The sequence below is a fragment of the Haemaphysalis longicornis genome, unplaced genomic scaffold (assembly GCF_048455015.1).
Source record: "Haemaphysalis longicornis isolate Haplotype H1 unplaced genomic scaffold, Haemaphysalis longicornis Haplotype H1 scaffold_10, whole genome shotgun sequence".
Lineage (NCBI taxonomy): Eukaryota > Metazoa > Arthropoda > Arachnida > Ixodida > Ixodidae > Haemaphysalis > Haemaphysalis longicornis.
This window is the reverse complement of record NW_027526204.1, coordinates 98,756,377-98,768,885: the sequence shown is the minus strand read 5'-3', so window position 1 is coordinate 98,768,885 and position 12,509 is coordinate 98,756,377. Positions and strand designations below refer to the sequence as shown.

The 12,509-nt window shown below is 46.3% G+C and overlaps 1 protein-coding gene across 1 annotated transcript; it reads left to right on the top strand.

Annotated features, from left to right (window-relative positions):
* The first annotated feature begins 19 nt into the window (after positions 1–19).
* On the top strand, positions 20–11,601 carry Mrpl46 (mitochondrial ribosomal protein L46). Its single transcript, XM_077690145.1, has 6 exons — positions 20–173; positions 2,340–2,547; positions 5,164–5,285; positions 5,935–6,077; positions 7,690–7,821; positions 11,256–11,601. The coding sequence occupies exons 1-6, from the start codon at positions 74–76 to the stop codon at positions 11,538–11,540; spliced, it is 990 nt and encodes a 329-aa protein (XP_077546271.1). The 5' UTR covers positions 20–73; the 3' UTR covers positions 11,541–11,601.
* Positions 11,602–12,509: the final 908 nt, after the last annotated feature.

Genomic DNA, 12,509 nt, shown 5'->3' with positions numbered 1-12,509 from the left:
TTTATTATGTCGCAAATGAGTCGCATACGAAGCCGAAGCTGGCCGAAGGGCTGAATCCGATGCAGCGAAAAACATGGCGCTGTCCGGCGTAAGGTGCGCAGGCGAAGTATCGGGACGGCTTTTGCGAAGCTCGTTCTGCCTGCGGAGGATCTTTCCCAGCAGCGAACTTGCAGGCAAGTTAGCAGAAAGTACCCAGAAGCTCATTTTCTCACATTATGTCCGGCTCGTCTGCTTTCGGCACCTTAAGCCTTCGGTTTAGCCAAACTCGTCGGGCGATGCAAAGGTTATCCTGTAGAAGTATGCTGTGCTGTGATTGTTTTATGCAGAAAGAAACTTTAAAAATGATTACGGGCAAGGGAAAAAATTATTAAAATCAAGTCGTTGCGCAAAAGGGAATGCCGACGTACTCGAAGGCACAATAAGGCTGCTTGTAAAAGTTCCTTCAGTTTCACAACTACTTGATTTCAATTCTGTGGTTGCGAGTTTCTTGTTTTCTAATGCAGTAGAGTCCACCTCCCATCTAGCCCCTGGTTCCATTTTCTTGGCAGTTTCATCACAAATCAACCTCAACTTCCATAGCTGAGAAACTGGGGGATATTATGCCCCTCCTGCTGGTAGTAACTAGGCTTTTAAATGCACTTAAAACGTGTCCAGCCCCACTGTTTTTATTTCAATTCGTATACAGTGTGTTGCGACGATAACTGGAACACTTTAAAAATTTTTCCTGAGCGATCCGCCGCTCTGTTCACGCTCAAACTTCACACAAAGGTCGCATTTTGTGGTCTATTTTGTTTGACACCGGGAACAACAACGGTACTTACCTGTTTATTCTGAAAATAAATAAAAACGATTTTCGCCTATGGGAAAATGGCGGCGATTTGGACGTGCGAGCCCGAAAACCGGGTTTTCTGATCGTCTGTTAGCTCATTTCTAGGTGCATTTTCTGATCGTCTGCTGCACCATTTGGCTCCGTACGTGAATCCCAAACATGCGTTTCACTCTGCAGGTGGTTCCGTCGTTCCAACATCAACTTGCGCTGGCTCGCACGTCCAAATCAGCGGCCATTTTCCCATAGGCGAAAATCGTTTTTATTTATTTTCAGAATAAACAGGTAAGTACCGTTGTTGTTCCCGGTGTCAAACAAAATAGACCACAAAATGCGACCTTTGTGTGAAGTTTGAGCGCGAACAGAGCGGCGGATCGCTCAGGAAAAATTTTTAAAGTGTTCCAGTTATCGTCGCAACACCCTGTATATAACACGTTCTCAACCACCGCTAGTATCGTCGTCTATAAACGATAAAGCACAAGACAAGCAAAACATTCCTTGCAAGTGTTTATCAGGACGCGAGGAGCACTTGCTCCAAAGCCGGCGCAATCGTCATATTAGGCCCAAATGTGCCATCGGTATGAAATGAATGCTACAAAGGCGTCGCTCTGTGGTGCTTGAGTGACCAACGCAGCACCGCTGCAGGAAGCGAGTAAATCGGCATGCCTGCGAGTAAAACAGGACGCGCATGCGCACCGGGCCAGTCTCGACAAGAGGCGCCGGGCCTCCAGAGCGCAAATTGGTGCCTTTTACCACGCGCTCGCGTGGTCTGCAAAATGAAGTCCCCGCCTGTACTTGTTACAATGGACCCGGCACTAGCTTTTGGCTATGGGTCCAGTACAAACGAACGTGTTATACGCTATTTATGAATAAACATCTTCGATGCTCTGACCTTCCTGGAGAGTGTGAACATCGTAATGCCACAAACTAGGCATTGGTTTTGTTTGTTTATGTTTTGTTTTTACTGCCTGGCCACGCCCAGCTGTATTATCTGTGTCCCAAGCGAAGCGCGTGTTCCATTCTTTATTTTTATGCAGCACGGGTTATCTCATTCTGACACGGAGCGCGCTAATGTCACTGGCCTCGAATAATCTTCTTTGATTTACAATGTTCTGGATGTAAATCGACGGTTCCAGAAACACTCGCGCCGAAAGATAAAAGCAAGCCTGCAGAGCAGATGCCGCGGTATTCGAATTGCCGACGCTCGCCCACACACATCACTTTGTTGACTGCTGCTTCGCCGCCTGTGTATTCTTTGAGTTGTTAGGGGAGCACAAGTTCACTCCGATAAACTTGTTTCTTCTTCAAGACAACTGCTTCGTCTTTGGCGGCTTCGTGACAGTATTAAGGAAATCGTTTCAGTGCTGAATCCGGTAGCAACCCTTGCATGGGTAGAGAGGAAGCAGGGCAGGGATTTATTGCATTGATGCAGATTTGGCAGGAATGAAGAGGCCAGGAGACGTTAATTCCTCGAGAGAACACACTAATCATTTTGTGAAAACTTTCTTGACAGCTTCAACGCTGCGATCCTATTCGTCCACACCGTCAAGCGCTGCCACCCCCGCATCTGGTGGCTGGGACGTGGTTGGTGCTGTCGCACTCGAGCGAAAGCCGATCATCGTACCGGAGCTGAACGCGCTCGAAAAGGAATACCTCAACATCCTGCGTGCAGCCGAAGTGGAGGCCAGCCTTCTCAGTGACCACGAGCTGCAGCTGATTGAGTGCGTACCGGTGCACCCATTTGTATTCCCAGACTTCTGTGCTTACTCATCATTATCATCATCACCATCACTTGTTGTAGAATGATTCACAAGCCAAGTTTTTCAACTAAATAACGGGTAAGGAAGCAGACCGAGGCACAAGTATGATTGTGAAGCTTGCATCATGAATCATTTGCAGGGGGCAGGGTTAAATTCACAAGGTTTTTGAATGAGCGCCAACTCAGGTGCATTAGAAGCAATCTACCTTCCACGCATGTACATTGATTGGTTTACCTGCCCTGAATGCAACAGAAGAATCATCATCATCAGTGCAAATGAAAGCCCAGAGGTTCCCTTCTTTTAGCAGCTTGATAATATGGCTGGTGCAGACAGTTTGCCATTTTCATAATTGAGCCTGTAGTTGTTTTTACATGAAGAGTTTAGTATATGGTATCTCAACAAGGTTTTACAGAAGCATTTAAGTGTTTTCAGCAATTTGCCACAATTTTTTCAAAGTATAAAAAAATTATAAAATAGTTTGACCCGCCGCAGTGGCTCAGTGGCCAAGGCATTGTGCTGCTGAGCACAAGAATGCGGGATCGATTCCTGGCCGCGGCGGCCGCTTTTTTGATGGAGGCGAAAAGCAAGAAGCCCGTGTGTACGAGATTTCGGTGCACGTTAAATATCCCCAGGTGGTCAAAATTAATCCGGAGCCCTCCTATATGGCGCGCCTCATCGCCTGTGTTGTGTCGGCACATTAAATGCTACAATCAATCAATCAAATTATAAAATAGTTTGTGTGCCTGGCCATGAGCAAAAATTTGTCCATAAATGTGGAACAGTACGCAAGGTCAGCATCAAAGCCTGCTTCAGGATTTGTAGAGATCCTTGAAAACCTTGAAAACCCTTGAAATTGAAAATTCATCGGCCTCAGTTGTGAATCGGTTCTGCAGTTTTCATCGGCCTTGAAAGCCTGCAATTCTTTTGTTCTCCTTGAAAACCCTTGAATTCTTCAGGTAACAAAGAAGGGGCCCAATCATGTGACCTGCTTTTCACTTTCATGGCTTATCAGTGCTGCCCTGCACACTCCCCACAAAATAAACATTTATTTTTACACTTGAAAGCCAGCTTTGGTGTGCAGGGGCGCTGCGTTATAGAACGGCTTGTGCGGAATGAAATTCACGCATCGAACTTGGGGGAAACTAGCGTTGGTCCCCCTGTCGTGTTTGATGCTGTTTTCTTCATTGTCTCGTCCTGTTATTCATTTTACTCATCTTTCCGTTGTTATGCCCCACCACTTCTCAGAGAGAAACAGTGCTGACACTCCAGGATGAAATAACACAGACAAGCAAGACTTCGAACGGGAGAACACAGTGCATTTGGCTCCTACATGGCTTTATTAAGATTTAATTTTGACGCCTTGTGTGATGGTGGCCAAAGTCAGTAGACTCGTCGACCCCCTCATCTTGGTGAACACAGAAATTTAGGGGAGGAGGGTAGTGAGAGGTATTAATTGAAGTTCCGTGCTACCCGAGGCTGCATTAAGAGCATGTGCAGCACTTGAAAATGTTCAAAACGATATGGCGTATGTAAAGTTCCTTCAGTGTTATTGTCGGTGGCATCAAACTTGTTCGTTTTTAAAGGGAGGAGTATTAAGAAGGCAATGTTGAGTGTGCGAGCAGAATGGTAGGGAAAAGTGCGAAAACATGCTGCCCTGCATCCTTGGAAATACCTTGATGGGGCCTGGAAAATCCTTGGAAAATCCTTGGAATATCCTTGGATTCTTGTCTCTGTATGTCATGAGAAGTTACAGTAATGAGAAATGGGATGAGGATAATCTTATGACCCTAGTACTGCGGACAGACATTGGAAGGTTGTCCTGTTTCTCATGTTAGTGAAAATTAGAGTGAGCAGCTCAGTTCCAGCCCTTGTAAATGAATAAATTAGCCCTAGTGGCAGATAATGGTTGAGTAGAGTGCAGCAGGCCCTTCTTTAATGAGATAAGTTGTCGGTCGCAACTTAAGGGGAGCCTCCGAGGTGGACTAAGTTTTTTGTCAGGGAAATATTTCGAGTCTCTTAAAGTGTAGTTGTATAGTCACAAATGAAAGCAATACAGCTTTCTCAAGAACTTCGCAGTAGGAGATAAATTTGCCCTGGTCAAGGGTTCAAAACTGGGACCAGTGCCTATCTAGGGCAGTCGCTCTACCAACTGAGGAACTGAAAACTCGGCTTGTGTAGCATGAAAGGGAAAGGGACAGCCCAGGGGCAGGCCCCAAGGTGGGGTAACTTTCTGCAAGAATAAGCACGAAGTTGACGCACGTGGTCTAGTGCTTTAATCATTTTTCCGGAAGCATAAACAGTGCAACAACAAAGAGTTTCATCATTCGGGCAGTTGTTCTTTTTAAAATTTACCAACTCACCACCAATCTCCTTCTTTTATCATTGCCTTCTGTTGTGGTTTCTGGCTTTATTTAATTTAAGCCCACCTTCTGCAGAGAGTGTAGTGCATGTTTTTGTTGTTTCTGACTCATCGCACTCCAGGGCTCACATCTACTCACAGCAGTAATTTTTTTCTCCGTGCACCATCTGATATGTAACAAACGTCGCTCACTGTTCCCCTCTGCCCTACTCACTTAGGGACAAGAAAAGGAAGGTGGACTCGGAGGAAGGCGTCACCATCAAAGTGCAGACAGCCCAGGATCTTGAGGATGAGTGGTTCAAGAAGAGCCAGGAGTTCAGACCAGCCCCACGTCTCACCGGTGCGCAACCTTTCTAAAGCCCACCTTGATACGCACGCAAGCAGCCATCCACCATTGTGCACACAGGCAGAGTCTTCTCTTTCAAATGGTGTTAACCACATGGGGCATCGGCAAAGAATACATGGGAAAGTTGTTTGCTAGGCAGATGTGGGGGGCCATCTGGTGTGAAGAGAAAAGGAACTCCCGCAGCTACTTGCCTATGCGCCAACACATGGGGTGCACCCAAGCAGGGTAGCGGCTGCGAATGGATGACATGCATGCCATGTGCTAGGAATGCTGGCCTGTTTGCCTCCTTGCTTGTGGGTTTTTCATGCACTTGAAAGGTTGATGCCTCAGTGCATGCCTCTGTGGGGGACAAATCCACAGTTGAATGTTTCTGTGAATAAACCAGCAGCGCCACATGTCTTTGAAAAGCTTCAGTAAGGAGCTGCAAACTGCTGCAGCGAGGGTGTTGCACACACAACAAAACATTTAGCCTGGTGTTAGTATGTGCTCATACATGCCGAAGTATGGGTGTGCTGCTAAAAAAAGCAATTTGTTGTGGAGGGCAGGGAGGTTGGAAGAGGGGTGGCAGTAGTTGCAGCTGATACGCTGCGGAGTGGTGTTCCTCAGGGTGGCGCTCTGAGCCCTCCTCTCTTCTCTTCTGCAGAGGCGGATGCCAAGGACGACCGGCACAGCACACATCGCTGCCTCGATCAGCCACTGCTGCTTGTGGTGAACCAGCAGCTGGGCAAGGGTCATCGCTGGATTCTGCCCCAGGCAGTGCATGCTGATGGGGAGACCGTGCGCCAGGTGAGACGAGCCCAGGACATCCACAGTGCCCGTCTTCTTTTCGTTGAATCTGTACTGAGGGCTGCATCTGCGGGTTAATTTGGGCCACTTGGGGATCCTGCAGTGCACTGGAAGCCTCCATAGTCAGATGTCAGAAGTGTGGTGCAGCACAAGAGAGAGAGCGAACTAACTTTAGTGACCTAAGGACCTTAGTCGAGGTCCTATCAATCGTTTTCCGCCCACAAGGTCGGCGTAGTGTGCAAGTATTTTTGGGCAGATCTAGTGCACGTGTTCACATAAACCTTCCTGGGCAGCCTGGATGTTCACTCTTTATGGGGGAGGCGGCCAGAACTCCCAGGATGGGATCGAGACAAGGGATGGAGAAAAATAGCGTGTAGTATAGAGACCGCACTCTTATATTTCCGGCTGCAGTTGGAGAGGAGGACTAGGAATGTAACCTGTTTCTGATTTACGTTAAAAGTGTTAACATGAGGTGCTCTTGTGTTAGCAGGTGTTTGTGTGAGCTAGGGGTATCTATAAGCACTGGCTGCTTCCTAAGCAGGCGACATGAGTCATGAAGATTGGGCATTCTTGTCAGGCTAGGTAGCACACACAAATTCTGAATTCGTGTAATTAACACTGACTGTAGCAACTTCAACTGAATGTGAACGATTCGAGAAGGAGCTACATGGCAGATTTTTCATCCCAAGCTGTCAGTGAAAATTTGAAAAGGCAATGGGTTACCTGTGAGACAATGACTACATGTGTGTTCCTTTTCATCTATTTTCTTTTGCCACTGGGGTGAATGTGCCGAAACGGAAAATGCACTGTGGCACTTCTGTCAAAGGCAATGATTGGCAGGCAGCAGGCTGAGGCTCGGACTGAAAGAGAGCGCAACGCTGCTGCCAACTGTGGTGTTAGTACATCGAATATCTGGCAAATAGTTTTTCTTTTTCTTGACTCACTGCTGTAAGCTCGGGCTGCAACAAGGGCATATTCTTTTTGTCCATTTGCAGTTTTAGTAAAACAGCCAGAGTGTTTGTTTTTGAGCCTTTTTTTTATTTCTCGGATGTTGAACACCTCAGCCTTTGTATTAAACACCAAGGTGGTGCCAAGCAGCAAAACTTGCGATTGAGCAAGTTGGTACACATTTGAGAATGTCGACGATCACAAACAAGGACGAAAGCACTGGTCATGTGTTCTTCGGTTATCGTTTGTGCTGCTGGTTTGGTCGCTCTTATTTTACCGCAGACCATTTGAGCAATGACAGTGCGTTTTAATGGCTTCTTCTTCTTTCTTTCTTTTTTGATCAGATATTTCTTTCAGTTTTCCAATACCTGGAGTGATGTCGCGAAATTGTTTCGTGATTCTATGCACTGCACATTCCAACATATTGAGGCTCCCCCCCTCTTCCCGCCTAACTGTCGTACAGCTTCATTTTCACCAGCTTAATACAGTGATTGCATTTATTTTTCGCATGTGCACTGATGAAAAGCTGTGTGCCATTATCCAGCGCATCAATTTCGTTGAGTGAATAAGGTCGCCACAATGTTTGCTGCGTAAAACCGCTCCAGCTTTGTCGACCACCCTGTAAATGACTTTATCGCGTTTCCCCCCTTCTTGTCACTTACAGACTGCCGAACGAGCACTGGCTGAAGTGTGTGGCCCTACGCTGGAAGCCTTCTTCCTGGGCCATGCACCCGCAGGCTTCTACACCTACAACTACCCGGCTGAGTTTCAGAAGAATGGCGTCCAGGGAGCCAAGGCAAGTGGAGTCGCCTGGGCTTATTTCCAGACCTCTGCCGCGCCTAAACATAGCATGGTACCACGTACTGCACACCATGTTGCCATGCATGGTGGCAACATGGTGGCCATGCATGGTGGCACCCAGACACACTGTTCATCAAATACATCGGTGAAGAAACACGTTGGCCAGCAACTTGCGCCTGGCTTCGCTGGGTTCAATGGCTACCAGACCACTTATTGCATCTTTGTAGTTGCATCTGGTACTACAATCCTGCCCCCCCCACCCCACCCCCCTGCTTTCCCCCTCTGAGCTTTTTAGCCCTGAATGAGCTCTGCGGTAGTCTTAGGGACTTGTTTTTCTAATAAGAAAACTTGGTGTGCATTTGGTTCAAGAGACGTGAAAGCTCCTTGATGGCCTTGACTGTATTCAAGTCGGAGTTTTTGAAAGTGTTTGCTGTGCATTTGTGGAAGGAACGTTTCTTGCCGCATGTCCACACGCATCACCCTGACAAAGGGGTCACCAGGTGCGTTGAGGGGATAAGGGAATGGTGACTTCGAGGTCAGAAGAGAAGAAAAGCAACTCTTGACGCGACGAGTAAGACAAAACTTCACCATCCCTCCCTAAAGAAAGTTGGGAGAAGGGAGAAAGCTTTCTGACTTCAAAATTGCATCAAAAGTGTGCCCAACCTTCAAATATCCAAATTGCAAGCGAAGAACAAACCCACGCGACGATTTCTCGCACACTAAGTAAATGTATCTGCGAACGATCCAAATGTATACCGATTATGAGATAATTGATTGATTGATTGATTGTGGGGTTTAACGCGCCGACGCAACGCAGGCGATGAGGCGCGCCGTAGTGGAGGGCTCCGGATTAATTTTGACCACCTGGGGATCTTTATCGTGCGCCGAAATCTCGTACACACGGGCGTTTTTGCTTTTCGCCTCCATCAGAAAAGCGGCCGCCGCGGCCGGGAATCGAACCCGCGACCTCGTGCTCAGCAGCGCAACGCCTTAGCCACTGAGCCACCGCGGCGGGTGATTATGAGATAAAGGTATTCTTTTGTACTCATCCTCCTTCATGATCGATGCGTGTATTGTGTTATGTAGAACTGATCCTCTATCACGGTTTTCAAGTCAAGGAGGAGAAGCTCGAAACAATAAGTCTTTTGACTGGACTTGTACTGCAAGGCGAAACAGTTGACCGAAATCGGAAGTGAAGAAGGCTCACCACGAACATTAATGACGCAGCGCATTCAGCTACGCTAACCCGCTGAAGTATGCATCCTTTTAAAAACAGGCAATCAATACGAGCTGCTGGGTGCATTTATTTAAGATTTGCATATCCTTCCCTTCATTTAAGATTTACAAATCCTTGCCTTCATTTCGTGCACCCTGCTTGTCACTTCGGTCGTAAGACTCCTATTCAAACCCCTTGCTACTCTCCTCGTTGCATGCCTTGTCGCGCTTTTCATCACTGCCAGCAGTTTGATTGTACAAATTGTGATTGCCATTCTCATTACCCCTCATAAAAATTGTCACAGTTACAATCACATTGCTCTGAGTGACTCACCGCACTGCGTGCCTTGTCACTCCCTCATCTTTATCTTTATCTTTCCCGGTATTGTCACTTCTCGTCAGAATATTAATCGGCATTCTCCTCACTCTCGTGCTGCACGCTGCTGCTTCACTGCTGCACGCCTCGTTGAAGTGCTTGTCATACGTACATGGCTGCAAACTAGAGTTTGTCTGCTCACGTGTATACAGTCTAGTCCACTTATAACAATATTGAAGTGCCAAAGAAATCCCATCGTTATAACCGATAATTGTTATAAGCGGGTTGCGAAATATTAAGACAAAACAGAGCTCAAAACATTTTATTTGCATGCCAGCAAGGTCGTACTACAGTTGAACCCCTTTATAAGAGACACGTACCGGGGAGCAATTTCTGTCTCTTATATGAGATGTCTCTTATAAGCAGGGAACCATGTTTTCACTTACTAATCAGATCCTAGTTCAATGTTGGCATCGTATGACTAAAATAAGCTCAAAAGAACGCTACAGCATGTTTCAAAAGATTCATTCTAATTTATGTTTGGCCCCGAAAATTTATGAAACAGTTCTGAATCTTTGTTTGCTTTATGACTGTATTTACACTGTTTTTTACAACCGATTCTACAAGCTGTTTTCCCTTTCCTTGTTTGTGGAAGATGAATCGTAGATTTTGAGTTCACAAGCCTGATGAATAGTCAGAGCACAGCTTCTTCCGCTGTGTGCTCAGGCTATTCATTACGCTTGCAGGACCCAACATCTGTGATGCTTCTTGATTGGGAGCTACACGAGTGGGAGAGCCTGCATGTGCGATCGCGCTCCATGGCAGTGGGCTTCAATCCCTTCTGTAAGTTGCATTTCTATTGGCAGGGCTCCTCATCGTCATTTCATAGTTGACTGAACCACTTTGTGTTTGCTGAAGTTATAATAAATAGCGACTGCAGGCGTCTGTCGTCCACATGTGTTTCCAGAATGGAAGCAACTGTAATTAGTGACTGGTGGCACTGCATCTGAAGTTAAAATGTCTGTTACAAGCGAGATTATTGATTAAAGTTCAAGAATGACTTGTCCCTTATAACCAATCTTCTACATCCGATGTCTGTTATAAAAGAGGTCAATTTAATGGGAAAGATAGGGCAGCCAACCATGTTTGTGAATAGTGTCTCTTATACCCATTTGTCTCTTACATCCATGTCTCTTATAACGAGGTTCAACTGTACTACTAATTTGCGGAAAAGAAGCCACAGTCGGTCACGTTTGTTTGCCGCATGTGAAGCTAGCGCAAATCTTTTCCAAAAGCATCTGTAGGTGCTTCACCTAGCTGAGGTAAATGTCCTTGGAAACAAAGTCCCCGAGAGACTGTGCACGCATAGGGCCTCCTACGAAGACGCTACCTGAGTAGGCTGCGCAACCACGTCATCAGAGTCATCACTGTTGCACTGTTTGTGCACATTATAACCGGATTCAATCGTTATATCCGATATCGTGGCACTGGAGCATTGTAATAAGCGGTTTATTTTACCATAGAAAGAATACAAAAGTTGACGGTGCCATAGCTGTTCATCGTTATATCCGACATATTGTTATAAACGGTATCGTAAAAAGTGGACTCGACTGTATACGTGATGGTACCCATACCACAGTCATCATCGTCATTACCCTCTCCCCCTTACTTCTGGTGTGCAGAACAAATAATTCACTGATCGTGAGAGTTGGCAGTGAATGACTGGAGTAGAATTACTTGCTGCTGTCACTCTTGCGGGGCGATGTTGTGACCCCTTTCGTCACAAGAGACAACTATTTGTTTTCATCAGGAGCTGCTAGAGTGTAAGTCTCTCCTTACCCCTTTTTTCTCTCTATCTCTCTCTCTCTCTCTCTTTTATGGTTTCTCCACTGCACCAGGTGTTCTTCTTCAAGGCTCAGCTGAGGAGTGGCACTCTGTCTGTGAGCGACCTGAAGAAGCTGAAGAAGGCGGAAGACTTTGCCTGGCTCACCTACAAGCAGCTCGGTTCCCAGATGCTGCCCCGGTACCACAAGGCGGTGCGGTCCTTCCTGATGGCCCCCGAGGAGACGCCGTACCAGCACTTGCTCGACAGGGCATTCTTGTCGGTCACACGGCGGAAAGCAGGCATCACGCCAGAAATACCGGCCGAAAAGAAGGCCACTGTCAAGGCTGGAAAGAGTTAGAGGAGTGTTGGGAAGGATGCTTTACAATAAAGTGATTATGTTAGCTGAGATTTTTCTGTCTGCTTTGTTTTTTCGGACATCTATGTGTGTGTAGTTACAGGAAACGTGTCCACATTGTGTTCGCCATTTTTTAGGTAGCCTGTTGTGATTTAACATGATGCCCAAATGAATGACCTTTGATTGGTCACATTCGGTTTCGTGTCACATTTGACGTGTAAACATTACCTGCATGTGTCATTTGGTTTACACTGCCACGGCTGTTGGGCCTGTGCACTTGTAAAAAAAACTGTGGTTTATTCCTCTGTCAGAGGAACTGGTAAAACATGAAAGTGAAATGTGCAGCGAAATCTGCAGCTGAGCATGATTTGCGGGTCGGTGGCTGTCTTGTGGGTGTGCTTGGCGAGCGGCGTCCTGCTGGCGAGTCGCTTCGGAAAAGGTGTACTGGCGTCATTTCCGTGACGGGTATGACGTCAGTGAAATCTTGGTGTATCCCGGCATAAAACGCTTTAGTGTTAAAATATAAAACCCGAAAACGAACAACCCTAAGTATAACGTACTCTTTAGTACTAACGGTTGCTTCCCCGTAAGAAGACCCTGTGTGCAGGGGTGCACCCTTTACAGGCCGCTGGCTTCGTTGAACTGGCGTCATTTCCGTGACGGATATGATGTAAGTGAAATCTTCGTGAATCCTGGAATAAAACACTTTCGTATTAAAAGTTGTGCTTGCGTGCTAAATGTACGTCTATCCTGCCATGTTACTATCATTGGATGCAATTTTTTTTTCATCTAAGTCATTGGTAAAAAATGTTTAGCTAATTCATAAATTAGATAAGTTTAGCTTGCCAGTTCATGTACTGCATAGACTGAGGGACTACTGGATCACTGTAGTAAAATAGTTAGTTTATTAAATATGTTATTTCAATACAGCAACAACCAACAGTTTATAACAGACAATGCTACAAACAACAT

Bases quoted from the DNA above. Each gene is read 5' to 3' on its own strand.
- Mrpl46 (XM_077690145.1), top strand. From the start codon at position 74: ATGGCGCTGTCCGGCGTAAGGTGCGCAGGCGAAGTATCGGGACGGCTT. The intron at 174-2,339 runs GCAAGTTAGCAG...CTTTCTTGACAG, and splicing joins TCCCAGCAGCGAACTTGCAG to CTTCAACGCTGCGATCCTAT. The intron at 5,286-5,934 runs GTGCGCAACCTT...TCTCTTCTGCAG, and splicing joins ACCAGCCCCACGTCTCACCG to AGGCGGATGCCAAGGACGAC.